Raw genomic sequence first — 17,382 nt, forward strand, 5'->3', positions numbered from 1 at the left:
CTGCAAATAAAATTCCTTGAGTACCTCCTGTTTAAGTCTATATATCCAAATTCTTTGAATATTCATATCTTTGCTTGAAATCTTAGAAGTCTCATACCTATTAATTTGAAATATGTGCATTTTCACTTTTATTCACATTACTCTGCTGTGTGAAGTCTGCTTTTTACATCTTTCTGATCTTTTGAGCAACATAAACCTTCTTGGACTTCAAGGTACAAGCTTAATTTCAACAACTGCTATTGGTTGTAAATTGGGCTAATAAAGGGGAGCAGTGACGTTTTAGTTAACTCCTATACTGAAAAGCAGTAGCTCTTCCAGAATTCCAGAGCGGTAGCTCTGGAATATTGGTCTGTTTAAGCATGCTATGTATGTCCATAGGCCTATGTGAGAATAGACCATTTGCCATGTTTCGTAAAGGCAACACTTAAAAGGGGCTTTTAAAACTTTCCTTTGGATTGGACTAACTCCGCTTTAATTTATGAAAGGAAGTAAATGATTCCCATTGTAAATTATTCTCTTGGCTGAGTATTCCTGCCCTGGTTAACTTCACTGAGACTGCTAATTCCCAGTAGTCAAACCTTGAGGCCAACATTTGTTTCACACCCTTTCTGGCTACACTTGCCAAAATGCCCTGCAGATTCCATGTTATCTGATGTGTTACATAAAGGGGTTTTCAGCAAAAGGAACCTAACTTGCTAAGTGTAGGCAGAACTGTTAAGTGATTTTGCAACCTAAAGCGTTTTCTTGTACTTTAGAGGACTGTAAATACACTCAAGAACCTTTAACTTCTAAAGGTATGGATATGGTAAGAAGTTGTTGACAACCTACAGCTGGGAGGTATCACTAATGCAGACGACACCTGGAAGAGTGGGCTAACCAGAACCTTATGAAGTTCAACAAGGAGAAGTGTAAGATCATGTACCTGGGAAAACATAATCCAGGAGTGCAGCACAGACTGGGATCCACCTGGCTGAAGAGCAGCTCTGGGGAAAGGGACCTGGGGGTCCTGGTGGACAGGAAGCTCAACATGAGCGAACAGTGTGCTGCTGCGGCCAAGAAGGCCAACAGGATGCTGGGTTGCATCAAAAAGGGCATCACCAGCAGAGAGAAAGAAGTCATTGTCCTGCTCTACTCAGCGCTTGTCAGGCCACACCTGGAGTGCTGTGTACAGTTCTGGTCCCCTCTATACAAAAAAGTTGTGGACAAGCTGGAAGGGGTCCCAAGAAGGGCCACCAAGATGATCAAAGGTCTGGGAAGCCTGCCATACGAGGATAGGCTGAGAGAGCTGGGTTTGTTCAGCCTTGAGAAAAGGAGGCTCAGAGGGGATCTCATCACCATGTACCAGAACTTAAGGGGTAGCTACAAAGATGGAGACTCCCTTTTTGCAAGGAGCCACATGGAGAGGACAAGAGGGAATAGACACAAGTTGCTCTTGGGGACATTCTGACTGGACACTGTAAGGGACTAGAAACTTGTCTCAACATTGTCGGCAGAATGGCTTGACTAGCAAGGCTTCACCACGACGGCAACTGAGGAAGTTCTACCCAACAGGAACATATATATATCTATATCTTGTTGTCTCAGAGCACATAGGCCCAGTCCTCTGCACATGCGCCTGGCCCCAGGGTCATCTTACAACATATGGGAGGGGGGCTTGGACCCCCCCGGAACCCTCTGGAACCATCGAGCACCCTCTAGTGACGATACTGCGCATGCGCCCCACTGCCGAGTGGGAGATGTGGCCATGCAAAACAGCTCATTGACTATGCAACGGGACAATGATATAAAAGGCGGAACCAGCGGAGACCAGTTGGAACGTTCACCCACCGGACTGAAGATACATCATACATTGGACTGACGGGACGCCGCAGATCTGTGGTGGTAGCTATTGTAACTGTCTGTCTCTCTTTTTCCTTTTTTTTCCTCTTTCTCTCCTTTTCTCTTGTGTACTTGTTGGCAGCCAAACAAAGTGACTTGGCACTTGACTCCGTTTTGAGTCTTAATTCTGTTCCCAAGAATACAACAAACCTGGTCACGATAACACATCCAATTGAACATCACTCAGAAGTTAAGCCCAGCCGCCCCTAGCCACCCAGAATTGTCTGAGGTTGGTTAGAAAGCAAGGGGGCTCAACTTCTGCCAAATTGTGCAACCCAACAGTGGATCGTGACAGACACGAGAGAGAAATTTTTCACAGTGAGGACAGTCACCACTGGAATAATCTCCCCAGGGACGTGATTGACTCGGCCACATTGGACACTTTCAAGATTCAGCTGGACAGGGCGCTGGGCCATCTTGTCTAGACTGTGCTCTTCCTAGAAAGGTTGGACTTGATGATCCCTGAGGTCCCTTCCAACCTGTGATTCTGTGATAGGTGACTTTAAAATACAAGACTAGTAGAGCTGAGGTGAAATTTATTAGAAGGAGCATGTGATATGGCTTTCAGGTCTAGTAACAAGAATTCTAGTAACAAGAATTCTAGTAACAAGAATACCGCTACTATCTGTGAGTTCAGTAATTTGAAAGAAGGTAAGACCCAAGTGTATTTAACTACAGGTTGGCTACTGAGTGTCCATTTAATGCAGCCTCAGAAAGATAGGTTTGATCCTCCCATGTATCAAGTTTCTCATATGATCTCAGCTGAAATAGCACGTAGCCTGATCATCTCTTTCAAGAAAGATGGACTACAGGAGATACTAAGGAGAATCTCTCTAATAAGCAGTCGCTTATTTGGATTTGATGTACTTACAAAAGGTAATGACATCCATTTTCTGCAATTGTTGTTGGGCTAAATGTCAGGAAAAGAGAACAAGAAGTTACTTTTCGAGTACATGCCATGGCACTACAAAAAATTTAGTCTGAGGATGAATATAATGAGGTTTGCAAAAAATTTTGATGCAAAATATGCTTTTGAAAATTATGATCAGTTTGGTTTAAGAAAGGTGGAACAGTCCTCTTATGCAGGCCCCTGAATGAATGGAATCAAAGCGCACTGTTTGTTAAATTCTTAGAATTATCTCAATTTGTACAGGTCTACAATTATATTTACCAGTTTACCAAATTTAAAAATTAATCAAATTAATCAGTTAATCAAATTAATTATGTATTTCTCCACATGTCCAAACATGTACTGGATGTGCTATGGCTGAATATTAACCATAGATCTATTCACAATTGAATTCCTGAAGAGGAGTTCTATAAGGACTGAAGTTACTGCAGAAGTTGCAAGGGTAAGGAGAGAGGAAAGCTGAATTCTGCTAAGATTTCATTAATAAACTCTAATCCTACAAATACTACTATCTCTAACTTTCACTGCTCCAGGCTGCAAAATTAGCCCATATGTTTGTGGGATCTAGCTTTAAATTATGACAGACGGATTATTACTAATGCTATCTCGTAAACCCTGTTTAACTACAGCTCTGATTTATATCAAATTCATCATTTGGGTACGGTTGGGGAACAAAAAAAACCGGCTGATACAGAGCTGTTATGCAAAGGTTGTGTTTCAGACAAGGCTCCATTAAGACTTTTTGCCTTCCTGCTGGTTCATCTATGAAGACCATGGGAAGTTTGTTTTTCCTCGCTAGATCTCACCCTCTAAGATCCTCAAGTCAAACAGAATTTACCTTTGCTTTCCAACTCTTATTTACTACTAACGATAAACAAATGTACTAAAATTAAATATGCATCACCCCTCCCAGAAGATTTTTTTTTAAAAAGCTTTATTAAACATATACTCTTTAGAACAAAGACTGCTACAACCTTGAATGAACCCTCTATAATACATAGAAGTTCTTATTTTCAGTACTAAATACAGCATGTAAGCAAGCACTACTTACACATAGTAACTGAATGGAAATAGATGTGGCCACTGGTAGCTGAAACGATATGTAGAAAACAAGCATCTCACTAGCAACTTAAAACTGGGTTAGCATCTGCATAGTACAGCAGGAAAAAATAATCACCTGTTCTGTATGACTACAGTTTAGTACTGAAGGCAGTACTGGTCTACTAGCACCTGCTTCTTTTTCAGTAATGAAGTATGTCTCTTTCCAAAATATATAAAAACTCCATAACTTGAAATACATTTAGTACTTAAGAGTACTTACTTTACTACTTAGGCACATTTCCACATTAATAGAAGCTGGTTTATAGCACTAAACAGCCATCTCCATTTTAATAGATGGATGAGGATTATAATCTTCAACCTGAAAGTCTTCTGCCTTAAAGTCACTGATATCTTCAACCTTACGAAGAATTCTGAGTTTGGGGAAAGGTCTTGGCTCCCTCTGAAGCTGAAATAAAAGCAAGCTTATTGTATAAAGCAAACACTTGAAGCCACAGATTCTGTGTAATAAATTAGATCTCATTAATTTTGATTCAGATTACACTATGTAGATTTTCCCTCCTCCCCAGGAAGACTTAAACTCAAAGGAAAAAAAAAGAAAAAAAAGAAAATTACAATAGAGTTAGATGGAATCTGCTTTAGTATTTTGATAGGCAGCAGTAGCATAATTTTAAAGTGGATTCCCTGATCATACAAATGCACTACGAGCATCTTCAGTTTGCAGAGCAATTCTGGTAGTTACAGATTAGATTATATCCAGAGGAAACTAAATTGGGAATTCTGACCCAGATGTGCACGAAACGTGCTGCAGTTTCTCACAGGAACATTCAGGTCCAAACCAATAACTAGTTCTCTGGATGGTTTTGAAACATAAGAATGGTGAGGACATTCAGTCCAAGCTAGATCTAATGAAACACAATTCTGATTTGCTCCTACTGGAACAAATTACTTCCTAAAGAAAATATAGCCTTATTCAAAGAGCAATACTGATTAACTCTGTGAATTGATGTTATCCTTTTCTGATATACTACAAAGACATTTTATTTTGTGTTTATCTCTATTAGGTGGAATGGTTTCCTACAGATTTGGAATGATGAATTAAAAGTAAGGGTACAGATTCCGGATCTCTACCTTGGTTCTATAATAGTATACTGATGTACCTCTCAATCATGTTTGCACTGTATTTCTGTTTGCAACCTGAGTTGAACAGAGGTTAAGGTACTACAATTATTAGGGTAGAAATGAGAAGAAAAAGCCACACAAATTAGTATTTGAAAAATCATATTTATAATACCAAGATAACTTTGTATTGGATAAGCATTGTGGAACATAAAAGGTTATGAGAATACAGAGTAAGTACTTACTTGAACTTTTAGAGGTTCCACATGATTCAGATATATGTGAGCATCTCCTAACGTGTGTATGAACTCTCCAGGCTGAAGAGAAAGGAGGATACACATGGTCTTCAAATAGTCAGGTTTCAAGAAAGCAAAACATTACCATGTCTACAAGTATTGATTCTTAGCATCTTGCATCTAGTCTGGAATTCTGTACTGGACTGGATTGTGAAGACATCCTTGCAAGCTTCAAAGGACACTATCTTCCCAGACTAATGCACAGTTAATGAAAAATATAATGAAATTTCCAGTAACTTACAAAAAAATTTATCTTTGAAATCCTGCTAGGATAATAGCTTCGGTAAATTAATTGAGCACTACTAATCTGCTCACCAAGATGAAAACAGATGGGGCAGTGACATCCAGCTTTTCCACTCCACTTCTAATAAGTAGGACTTGCCAAAATTGGTTTCAAACTAGTTGTCTTAGACACTACTAAACAGTGTAGTTTGTGGCAGTGGAGGTGTCAGTCACAGGCTGAACCCCAAAGCACTTATGAAGCACCCAGATGGGTTTTGCAAGCTTGCAAGTTCTGTGACTTAGCAGCCCCCGAGCAATCTAATTTAACTTAGGTAAGTCTTATCAGCTATTTTACTGGCCTAAGACCAGTGACCCCTTGGATATATCATGCTAAAAACGACCAAAGCTGAGAGAAGAAGTGGCTGAGAGGCAACAGCTGCTTTATGGACATAATCTTAAACTTCACTTTTCCTAGTACCTTGGCCTATTTTTCTTAGATATGTCCGCAATTGCTGTGAAGTCTGATTCTTCCCTACTACTCTTTTTTAAGTTCCCCTTCATGCTGCTGGTAGCAGGACAATCAGGCCCAAATGTCCTTGCTAGTATAATTTTTCATATACTCTAAAGAAAAGGGGGTTTCATTTGTACAAGGTTGTGGTGCATTTAAGTTACTCTGCCAAGTTACAACATACAGCTCTGGAGTCAGGGCAGTAGCTATCTGAGCACATACTACTGCTCTACATGATCATCTACAGGAGGAAATGAAAAAAATACCCAACTGAAATGATAGCTGGAAGTTAGGTGGGCAAAATATCCAAACTGGAACCTTGAGAGCAACCGCTAAGCTACTGTTCACTTCCAATAAAAAATGCATGCTACAAGATTTAATCACTTGTATGTTATTATCCCATAAGGACAAGTGCTCAGTTCAGATTTCTAAGAAGTAGACTAGTGGAACAGGTCGGTTTTGACACATTCAGTTAAAAAGACCTGGAGGATCTTCTGTCTGTTTGACCTGAATTTAAGAATTCTTACATTGCTAATCCTAACTGCCCATGCAGACCAGAAACAATTCACAGTAAATACACAGGGCCCTTTCTTACATACATTTCAGCAAGATTCTGAACAGCACATTCATTCCAGTTTTTCTTGGACATGACATGAAGAATCTTATCTTCTGGACCCTCAATTCTCAGACAAGATTAAGTAAAACGATTAAGTAGCCTACCTTTAGCCCCGTGACATGGGCAATCATGTATGTAAGCAGTGAATAGCTGGCAATATTGAAAGGCACTCCCAGTCCCATATCTCCAGACCTCTGATAGAGTTGGCACGACAATTCACCATTTAGAACATAGAACTGGCAAAGAGCATGGCATGGAGGCAAAGCCATCAGAGAAATATCTAGAAATTGTAGTAAAAGAAGGAGAGGGAAAAACAATCATAACCACATTAGTGTGTTAAAAATGTAGAAGATGGAAAACCTGAACAACCATTTAATGAGATATAGTAGACAGTAAAAATCCAACTGCACTATCATTCTGTCGCTTTTTCTCTTGTTCAAAAGCACCTGCTGCCTAAGTAATTAAGTCTGGGTCATGACAAGCTGTCTCCTGGGCTGTATGACCAAAAAAGTCATAAACAGATATTCCACAGAACAGATTTATGCCAACATACTGCACAGCAGTTCAATTTTACTCACCTCAGTGAGACAGTTGATTTCTCTAAAGGAAGAAATTAAGAGTAAAATTAACTGTGTACCCTAAAGCAACTTCCACCTGCTTCATCTTACTCTCTTCCCATTGCAACGTGCCTTTACTGTTTGTTGAGATATAAATGTAATGATCAATAAAAAAATGATAATCAGAAAACAAAAGATCTCTTGAGTGTTTATCTACACTTAAAAGTGCAGATAGTGCATTTACAGCTACGTAAGGAAAACTTTAACCAGGTATCTCCTGGTATCTGAGAATGTTTAACCTTAAAAATAACAGCAACAGCAAGTGGAGTCCCCTTTCAGAGACACGAGTGGAAAATGCTGGGTGATTTTTTTGTGCACAGCCCTACTGCTGCTGAAGTTAACTAGCTCTTATTTAGAAGTAGCCCTACAGAGTGAATGGCTATCTAGACAACCTATGTTCAAGGAGGTGATTACAATGCAAATAACATTTTTGTTCCCCAGTTTTAAGTCTTTTGTTAAGTTGCAAGGACACCAAATGGAACTGACTGTTGACACAGGATTAGAACATAGTTTAGCATACGTAAGATAATGTGCAACTGCATTCACTTAAAGTCTGCTGTTCAATACCTTTGGGATTCCAAGCACATATAATGATTCTTCTGTCATCTGGGTTGGTTTTGATCGTTTCAATCACTTTTTGCAACTGATCAACTCCTTGGTTGGAATAATCTGAAGAAAGATACCAAATAAGATCTAAAACAGACAGGTTCAAGTTGTGATTTTTTTTTAAAGCCCAGCACACACCCCATTGAACAGTGACCCCAGTGACAACCTCTGAAGATTTTATTGTAATTTTGAAAGTGATTAAATTTATCAGTTGACACCCTCCAAATGTAGGTTATTCTTGGTCTTCCTTAGGGTGCTCTAAGGTTTGCGAAATTCTCATTATTGTATTTTCGTGTGCCCCTCAATCTCTTTTGTGTGCTTTGAGTACCTTTAGCACCCACTGAAATAGAACCATTCCTATTTATTCCAAACACTTTATTCCAAGACTCAATAACTAGAGATTTTTTAAGAATAAGAAGTCTGCATAAACACTACATCCCAGGAAACAAAAGTTGCAATACAAAAAAATTAACTGAACAAAGCATGTTACTTAATAATTCATAATGACTTGTTACCTAAATAGGACAAAAGCTGTACTGGAATGGGCAAGATATCACCACCTAGTCATTTCGGGTATTTAAAGTAGTTTGCTTATTGCATTTCTGGATTAAGATGCCCTTCTAGATGTTAAACTTGCATGCTACAGTGCTTCTTAAAAAAATAAAAAAAAAAAAAAAAAAAAATGCCCAGACCAGTTACATGGGGTGTTGGCATTCTTTGCATGCTCAAAAGGAGAAAGTTTCTGACAGATGAATAAACGCATCCATCCAGCATTCACACGGTCCTGTATGAAAACCAAATTTCCACAGCATTCAGTGCCAGAAGGGAACTTTAATCATGTATAGCACAGGATATTACATTTCACCCAATGACGCTCGCAAGCTGATTTTTAGGTTTAATACCGGATATATCAAGAAATTCACTGGAATTAACTGAACATTAGATTGGGTTCCAGAATAGAAGAGTGATTAGTTGTCACTCATTGTTCTGACTCATGCCAGTGAATCAGCATTGCTGGTAACTGATTTTTTCTAATAACTCCTATCGCAAAGCAACACCAAATTACGGTTATAGGGACACCCAAGCTGGCAAACAAGGTAGTAATACATAATTAGCACCTCAGGGAATTATTCTGCCAGCAATACTCTGCCAGAAGCTTTTTCAAATGGTTATGTCAGTTCTTGAAGCTAATTACCTACGCATTAGTAATGTATTTTAAGGAAATCTATTAGTAATGAAACCTATATGAATTTATCTTGTTCATTTTTTCCAAGCTATGTTATGCCTCAGACCTTTTAAGTTCAGGAATGGTGAAACATTTTAGTAAGTTTTTAGATGTGTCAGTTCACAATTTGCATCACTTGTGTTAGCATAAAACTGTGTTCTGCCAGCGGTCAACATGCCAATACTAAGCCTAATATCTGGAACGAATGTGAACTTTGAGACTGTATTGACAAAAAACAAGAGGAAAAACATAATGAACCATGTTGTTATACTGAATTAAAAAATCACACCACCCAGAAAGGGACAATCTTTTATGACTCTTTTTTTTAATGGCAGTCCTCTAAACTTTTTGTACAACCTCTCCTTCAGTGACTTAGAAAAGAGTCATCAAGACACTTTGGAGTAAGTTAACCAGTTACACTGAAAACAATACCAACAGGTACTGCATCACATCGTAACTTCTTACAGCTATTCTGTGCACAGCATCATGAGCTATGGATATCCTACTTTGTTCCAGCTGCAGAATGGAGGAATCTTTCTCTTCCACAGTCTCCAATGAATGTAGTGCACCAACATCTGTTCTTAGCAGCACAATCACATAACGGAAATTAGGACCCTGCATTGGTGTTCTGGAAGAGAGGTGCCATAGTCATCTCACTAAGCAATCAAGACTGTATTTGTACGTGATTACCTGTGTGCATATCTTTGTATTCTGCTCCAAAGTGCCTCCACTGGAAACCATAAACTGGCCCCAAATCCCCCTCCTCTCTGGTGCTGAAACCCTGCTTATCCAGGAACTCACGCGATCCATTAGCATCCCAAATCTTCACACCCTTGGCAGAGAGCTCTTTGGCATTTGTAGAACCCTATAAAACACAGACAGCAAGAAATCTACATCCTAACCCCAACACAAAGGACATGATTTGAAACAGCTGTATTAACCTTTGCTAGTCTACAGCATTTCTCCACTTATAAAGGATGAACGGTCTGATTAATGTACTGGATGAGGTTCTTGCATATGGACAGAATAAAATTTGAGAAACATACTAGGATGAGGTTTGAAGTGCCATACTGCTGTTACTTAACTCAGGATTCTTCTGACTTTGTGAATGTACAAACAGTACAGTCTCAAGGTTAACTGTGGTATATCATTTCATATGCACATTTAACAAGGTTTTACTTTAGAGATGGATAAAAGTAAACAAACAAAAAATTTAAGCCTAGGCATTGTCTTTGCCACCAATAATGAGCTTAAGGTCTCAAAAATTCTTTTGTTAAAATGACAAATATGACAATATGACCCAGAGAAATCTCACAGAGTTCTGCAACATGTCCAAATCAGCACACTCAAAAATCCAACAAAGAAAGTGTCCTGTTTTGGAGAGTGCCCATTCTTTTATATTTGAAAAAAGATACTTTAAAAAATGAATGTATATTTGAGTCCTGCTATCTAGAAAATGGTTAGACAGACTTTCCCATACCTGCACAATGTCACAACATATAAAGGAACACTTATATTGTATTATCTACAGTTGAATTTTAATACTCTAACTACACTATCAGCTCTATTAGATCTCAGGTTTTTGCTACTAAAAAGCCTAGTGTTTACATCAGTCTTACTTGATCTGCAGTTCTGCACTGCTCGTTTCTGTTCAAATCAATAAAAGTTATCTCAATATTAAAAAGTGGATCATTAAATTGCCTACAATCTACTTACTATGTCTTATTCAAACACTAATAAAAGAGACTGTATTAGGCTTTACAACTGTGAGGTATATGCAAATTGCCTAAAGGTGTCACTATTTCAGACTATTTCTCTTAAAAAGGGACAGAAGAACTCTTCTGATTGGTAATAATAGGCTCCACTAAAATGAATAGAATGGTAATGGCCTTCCATGTGTAGTCAAAATATTCGGTGGTTGCACTTCTGTCACACTAACAGAAGCACCTGCAAGTTATGCCAAATTCCTTAATCCACTCCACACTAGTTTGTTCTGTTGATACCACTCTCAGGCACACCACCCGCAGGGACATCCAAATACAGAACCTTGATGAACCACAGCAGCTCCTCCAGCACTCCTTTCCAGAATACCCTCTTCGTTGTTAGCAGTGGAAACTGATCTGAAAAAGTGTTTCAGAGTGTCAGAGGTGCCAGCCATTTGTCAGGGTGACCCAACTTAGGTTTTTCTCCACATAAAAGGATTACGCCACCCTCTGACATTCAGAGGTTTGGCTATGAAGTAAGAAGGTGGCAAAGGATGCGTAATACTCATATTCAGACCAAGGAAAACAGGAACGTGACTTTTATTTTCCTGGACAGCGGGGGAAGATGAATCACCCCTTGGGACTTTGATGAACTGCATGAGGACGCCGCGGCGCAGCGCACGGAGGTATGCGTTGGCATTTGTAACGGAAAGTGGAAGCTTAAGATTAAATTATTGGCAAATCTAGCTATTTCACAAACCATCCTTCCTACTATGCATGAATGACAGGAAGGTCCGGGACAGGTTATTTTAATATCTTTGCCGTTTTTTCACCAGGTGGCAGCTGTGGCCGGGCCGGGCCTGGCTGCTGGACCGAGGGAGAGGGTCCGAACTGCCGCAGGCTGGCGGGCAGGGAGAGCGCAAAGGAGCTGGCGGTACAGAGCTAAACCCCTCCAGAGCCCCCTACAGCGGGTACTAGCCCCGGCCCTAAGCGGGGGAGGTCTCGCTCTCAGCGGGCGGGAGCGGGACAGCTCGGGGAAGAAGATGGCGGCCCTCCCCCCGCCCCGGTGCAGGGTGGCGACCCCTGAAGCCGCGGCGGGCAGCAGTAGCGGGCCGGGGCGGGGGCCGCGGGTCCCGGCGGTGCCGACCTCTCAGGCTGTACCGCGCCTGCATGCCGAAGACGGAGATGGTGCCGGTGCCCGTGCGATCCTCCTTTCGGTGGCCGTGCTGCAGGATGTGCCGGACCTGCCGCAGGTACTGCAGCTCGCCGGACTCCGGGCCGGCGGCCGCCGCGCTCGGCACCTCCCCCTCGGCAGGCATGGTGGGGGAGAGGTGCCCGGAGCTGCTCCCTGCGCGCCGGGGTGGGCTGCGGCTGCCCGGCTGTCCCCTTCCCGCCGGCCGCCTCTCCTCCGAGCCCGCCAAAGCGAGGCCCTTCCCGCCAAGCGGCGCCGAGGGGCGGGCGGAGCGGGGTGTCACCGCCTCCTCCTTTCCCTTCCTCTTCCCCTTCCCCTTCCCCTTCCCTCCCCCAGGGCCCGTCAGCCCCGCAGCGTCCTGTCTCGGTCCCGGGCGGGCAGCTGCGGCGCCCACGGCACCGCCGGAGGGGACCTGGAGAGGCCAGGCGGGGCATGGGACAGCCCCACGGCACGGCCGCGCTGAGGCGGGTGGCCCGTGTCCGCTCCCTTGCTGCCCATGTGAACTCCCTCGCCTTACGCTGGAGAACCTCCCCAGCCCCCCTCCCTGGCCCTGCACGGGGCTTGTCCCTGACAGAGGGCTGTCCCGAGCACCTAACCCACGCCTGTGCACCGAAACACACTGATCTTTCCTCATTCTGCTCCTAACGTGGTGTCCTCTGAACATTTTCCAGGTATCGCTCTGTTAGTCAAAACAAACTGACTCATCCCTGACTATTTACTCTCCATAATATTTATATACTCATCATAATATTTGAAAAGTCATGGCAGTCAGGTGAAGTCCCTGGGGACAAGAAGAAGGGAAACATTGTGGCCATCTTTAGAAAGGGTAGAAAGGAGGACCAGGGGAGCTACCAACCTGTCAGCCTCACCTCTGTGCCTGGGAAGATCATGGAACAGATCCTCCTAGAAGCTATGCTAAGGCACAGGGAGGTGATCTGAGGCAGCCAGCATGGCTTCACCAAGGGCAAGTCCTTCCTGACCAACCTAGTGGCCTTCTATGATGGAGTGACTGGATCAGTAGACAAGGGAAGAGCTATGGATGTCATATGTCTGGACTTCCGTAAAGCCTTTGACATGGTCCCCCACAACATCCATCTCTCTAAATTGGGGAGATAAGGATTTGATGGGTGGACTGTTCGGTGGATAAGGAATTGGTTGGATGGTTGCATCCAGAGGGTAGTGGTCAATGGCTTGATGTCCAAATGGAGGCCGGTGAAAAGTGGTGTCCCTCAGGGGTCTGTACTGGGACCAGTGCTGTTTAATATTTTCATCAATGACATAGCGAGGTCCTGTGTACCCTCAGCAAGTTTGCAGATGACACCAAGCTGAGTGGTGCAATTGACATGCCAGAAGGACAGGATGTCATCCGAAGAGACCTGGACAAGCTGGAGAGGTGAGCCTATGAGAACCTCATGAGGTTCAACAAGGCCAAGTGCAAGGTCGTACATCTGGGTTGGGGCAGGGGGATGAAGGGGTTGAGAGCAGCCCGGAGGACTTGGGGGTACTGGTGGATGAAAAGCTGGACACAAGCCAACAATGTGTGCTTACAGCCCAGAAAGCCAACTGTATCCTGGGCTGCATCAAAAGCAGCGTGGCCAGCAGGTCAAGGGAGGTGATTCTGCCCCTCTACTCCGCTCTGGTGAGACCCCACCTGGAGCGCTGCATCCAGCTCTGGAGCCCTGAGCACTGGACCAGTTGGAGTGGGTCCAGAGGAGGGTGACAAAAATGATCCGAGGGCTGGAGCACCCCTCCTGTGAAGAAAGGCTGAGACAGTTGGGGTTGTTCAGCCTGGGAAGGAGTAGGCCCTGGGGAGACCTTCCGATACTTAAAGAGGACTATAGGAAAGATGGGGACAATCTTTTTAGAAAGGTCTGTTGTGACTGGACAAGGGGTAATGGTTTTAAAATAAAGGAGGGTAGATTTAGTCTGGATATATGGAAGAAATTTTGTACAATGAGGGTGGTGAAGTTCCAGAACAGGTTGCCACGAGAGGTAGTGGAGGCCCCATCCCTGCAAACGTTCAAGGTCAGGTTGGACAGGGCTCTGAGCAACCTGATCTAGTTGGGGATGTCCCTGCTCACTGCAGGGGGTTGGACTAGATGGCCTCTAAATGTCCTTTCCAACCCAAAGGATTCTATGATTCTATGATTCTGTTTCTTTGTTAGTATATCTTCTAAGTCAAGCGTTATGAGAGTGTCACTTATCTCTCAGATAAAGCCCAACTTTCTGACAACTGGTGTGGTTACAGGTGTTATGACTGCTAATCTCTCATGATTAGGAGTCTGTAAAACAGGCATGTATAATGGATATTGAATGGAACTAGAAATAGACTACAAAGTGGACTAGAAAATTCTACTTCTTACTGCAGGCAGGAAAACCTATCTTTCCCACTAATTAAAACAATGAAATGGTCTTTTTCTTGTATAAATGTGTATACTTATTTGCATGTATAGAAATAAAGGAAAAAGTATGGTAACCTGTCAGTAGTGGAGTCCCCCAGGGATCGATATTGGGCCCAACGTTATTCAACATCTTTATAAGTGATCTGGATAACGGCATCAAGTGTAGCCTGATGAAGTTTGCTGATGACACCAAGTTGAGTGGGGAAGTAGACACTCCAGAAGGCAGAGCTGTTCTGCAGTGAGATCTGGATAGGCTGGAAGAGTGGGCCAGCAAGAACCTTATGAAGTTCAACAAGGAGAAGTGTAAGATCATGTACCTGGGAAAACATAATCCGGGAGTGCAGCACAGCCTGGGGTCCACCTGGCTGGAGAGCAGCTCTGGGGAAAGGGACCTGGGGGTCCTGGTGGACAGGAAGCTCAACATGAGCGAACAGTGTGCTGCTGCGGCCAAGAAGGCCAACAGGATGCTGGGTTGCATCAAAAAGGGCATCACCAGCAGAGAGAAAGAAGTCATTATCCTGCTCTACTCAGTGCTCGTCAGGCCACACCAGGAGTACTGTGTACAGTTCTGGCCCCTTCTATACAAAAAGAATGTGGACAGGCTGGAAGGGGTCCCAAGAAGGGCCACCAAGATGATCAAAGGTCTGGGAAGCTGCCATACGAGGATAGGCTGGGAGAGCTGGGTTTGTTCAGCCTTGAGAAAAGGAGGCTCAGAGGGGATCTCATCACCATGTACCAGAACTTAAGGGGTAGCTACAAAGAAGATGGAGACTCCCTTTTTACAAGGAGCCACATGGAGAAGACAAGGGGGAATGGACACAAATTGATCTTGGGGAGATTCCGATTGGACATGAGAGGGAAATTTTTCACAGTGAGGACAGTCACCACTGGAATAATCTCCCCAGGGAAGTGGTTGATTCAGCCACGTTGGACACCTTCAAGAGTCGGCTGGACAGGGTGCTGGGCCATCTTTTCTAGACTGTGCTCTTCCCAGAAAGGTTGGACTAGGTGATCCCTGAGGTCCCTTCCAACCTGGGATTCTGTGATTCTGTGATAATTAGGGTATGGTTATTTTTCTATAGTTGTATCTAATATAGATGGTTTTGTACACTTAGAAATGCATACATATATTTAGCAGAGATACAGTTGGAAATGGTGACTATAAATGTGCAAAAAATGCTTAGAAATGCCAGGCACAGCAAATGAAACCAAATCACTTAGAATTCTGCTTCTTACTGAGAGATATATCAGTTCTTAACCTTTATAATTTAGTACTAGTATTTGCAAATACCATTGCAAGCTAATGTATATAATTTAGGAAAAAAACCCAAACATCTTTTCTGATAAAGGATTCCCTGTTAATTATGAATCCAGAGGCAAACTACAAGTAAGAAATGCCAAAGGCAAAGACTTACTCATTACTGCATATTCAGAAAAGTCATTTAATGTACATGATAAACATCAAAAGCAACTACAAGAAGAAATGGAACATTTTCATTGGAAAATAATATGCTACATGCATATGGAAATCTGGTTGATTCAGACTTAGCTGAATGTGCAACATCTGTAGGGACCAATCTTGGAAAGGCTTAAGAATGTGCTTGAATTTAAGTATGCAAGTAGGAATTATTTGTATGCTTACAGCTGATTATTTCCTTAAATCTTTGCATAACCAGGGCCATAGCTGGTTATCAAAGATTACCTAATTTACAACATAAATAACATTTTATTTAAATAAATGAATATTAAAATGGATTTGGATTTGAATTTGGCTTTGAATTAAAAGATTTCTGCAGTCTTCAGTTGCTAGCTCATATGTCACGGTATTTACTAAGCAAAATTTTATTTTTATGCAGCTATTTTGACCATAGTCATTTAACAATTAGCTGTACATTGAGCTGAGGGGTATTTCACTTAAGGAGTATATACTGAATTTCAGGAAGAAAGATCTCACGCATCTTCTTTCCTAGGAGAAAAAAAATAATTTGATTAAGCATTTTGGTTTTGGACTGAGAAAAAAATGTTAGAAAAATAAGTGTATGGGGAATGTATCAGTGCCCTTCCGTAGAAACATACAAGACGTTAAAAACATACTGAAACAGATCTTTTTCTTTTCCCTGTTTTTCCCTTCTTGTAGATCTTTCTGAGTTTTAACTCTTTGCTTTCATCACGCTCTCATGTACCCTGAGTCTGTTGTGCAAACTGAACATAGAATAGTATTGTGATTTGGAAATTAATACCACTTACTTTTCTCGGGTATGAAATGGCTACACGAGATATGTTGCACAGGAGACTCAGACTAAGATCCAGGCTATCATAATCAGGCCAAAGAAATTCATATGGTCACATTAGGCCTTAAAGATTAGTCTTACGTTATCTGAAGTAGTATATATCATCAATAACTGCACATAAATTACAGAGAATCGTGAAGAAAAACTGTAGAGAAACTCTGCTGAACATTTTATTGTATATGTTTATAAATACTTTTTAGAAGTTTCTGTTTTAAATATGCACATAATTTCACCAATATTTACCTAATCAAAGTTCATGGTGAGGCTTATTATATTCTGTCTAAATTGTGCAGCCCTCCTCAGCCTCTCGAGTGGAAGTGATTTCTTTCATCTGTTTAAAAACTGTGAGTCTGACCTCAAAAGAATAACCAGAGTCAATATAAAATGCTGAAATTTTCTTTTATTCATCTACTTCATTAATGTTGAATCCTTTTTACGTGCCTTCTGAGACTTCTGTGTGCATTCATGTCACGCTTTATTTGCTGTGATGAGGATATCAGACACCCATGACCTAAAGAGGAGCCATGTCCAAATTTAGTGCCTCCTCAGAAAAATGGGGGGACACTGCAGTGACTTGCCTGTAGGTCTTGCTCCTTCTGTGGTTCTGGTCCTGGCAGAGCCAACTGTGAGAGTCGGAGGCCACCAGAGCTCTGCACCCCAGAACCCCCTGGGTTTCCCCAGGTGGCTGGCTAGCCCCACAGCAGCATGATGCCACCTGAAACCACCCTGTCTTTCCTG

General features: G+C 42.2%; 1 protein-coding gene across 2 annotated transcripts; it reads right to left on the reverse strand.

Moving 5' to 3' along the window:
• Window positions 1-2,404: 2,404 nt before the first annotated feature.
• TYMS (thymidylate synthetase) lies at window positions 2,405-12,233 on the reverse strand. Of its 2 annotated transcripts, XM_075084781.1 has the most exons (8): window positions 11,907-12,233; window positions 11,103-11,176; window positions 9,747-9,921; window positions 9,563-9,631; window positions 7,793-7,894; window positions 6,713-6,888; window positions 5,212-5,283; window positions 2,405-4,295 (listed from the first exon to the last, which is right to left on the reverse strand). In XM_075084781.1, the coding sequence occupies exons 1-8, from the start codon at window positions 12,076-12,078 to the stop codon at window positions 4,158-4,160; spliced, it is 978 nt and encodes a 325-aa protein (XP_074940882.1). In that variant the 5' UTR covers window positions 12,079-12,233; the 3' UTR covers window positions 2,405-4,157. The 2 variants fall into 2 exon arrangements, with proteins under 2 accessions (XP_074940882.1, XP_074940881.1); XM_075084780.1 differs by lacking the exon at window positions 9,563-9,631 and having other exon boundaries at window positions 11,907-12,206.
• Between the last annotated feature and the right edge of the window lie 5,149 nt (window positions 12,234-17,382).

Source organism: Phalacrocorax aristotelis, chromosome 2 (assembly GCF_949628215.1).
Source record: "Phalacrocorax aristotelis chromosome 2, bGulAri2.1, whole genome shotgun sequence".
NCBI classification, from domain to species: domain Eukaryota; kingdom Metazoa; phylum Chordata; class Aves; order Suliformes; family Phalacrocoracidae; genus Phalacrocorax; species Phalacrocorax aristotelis.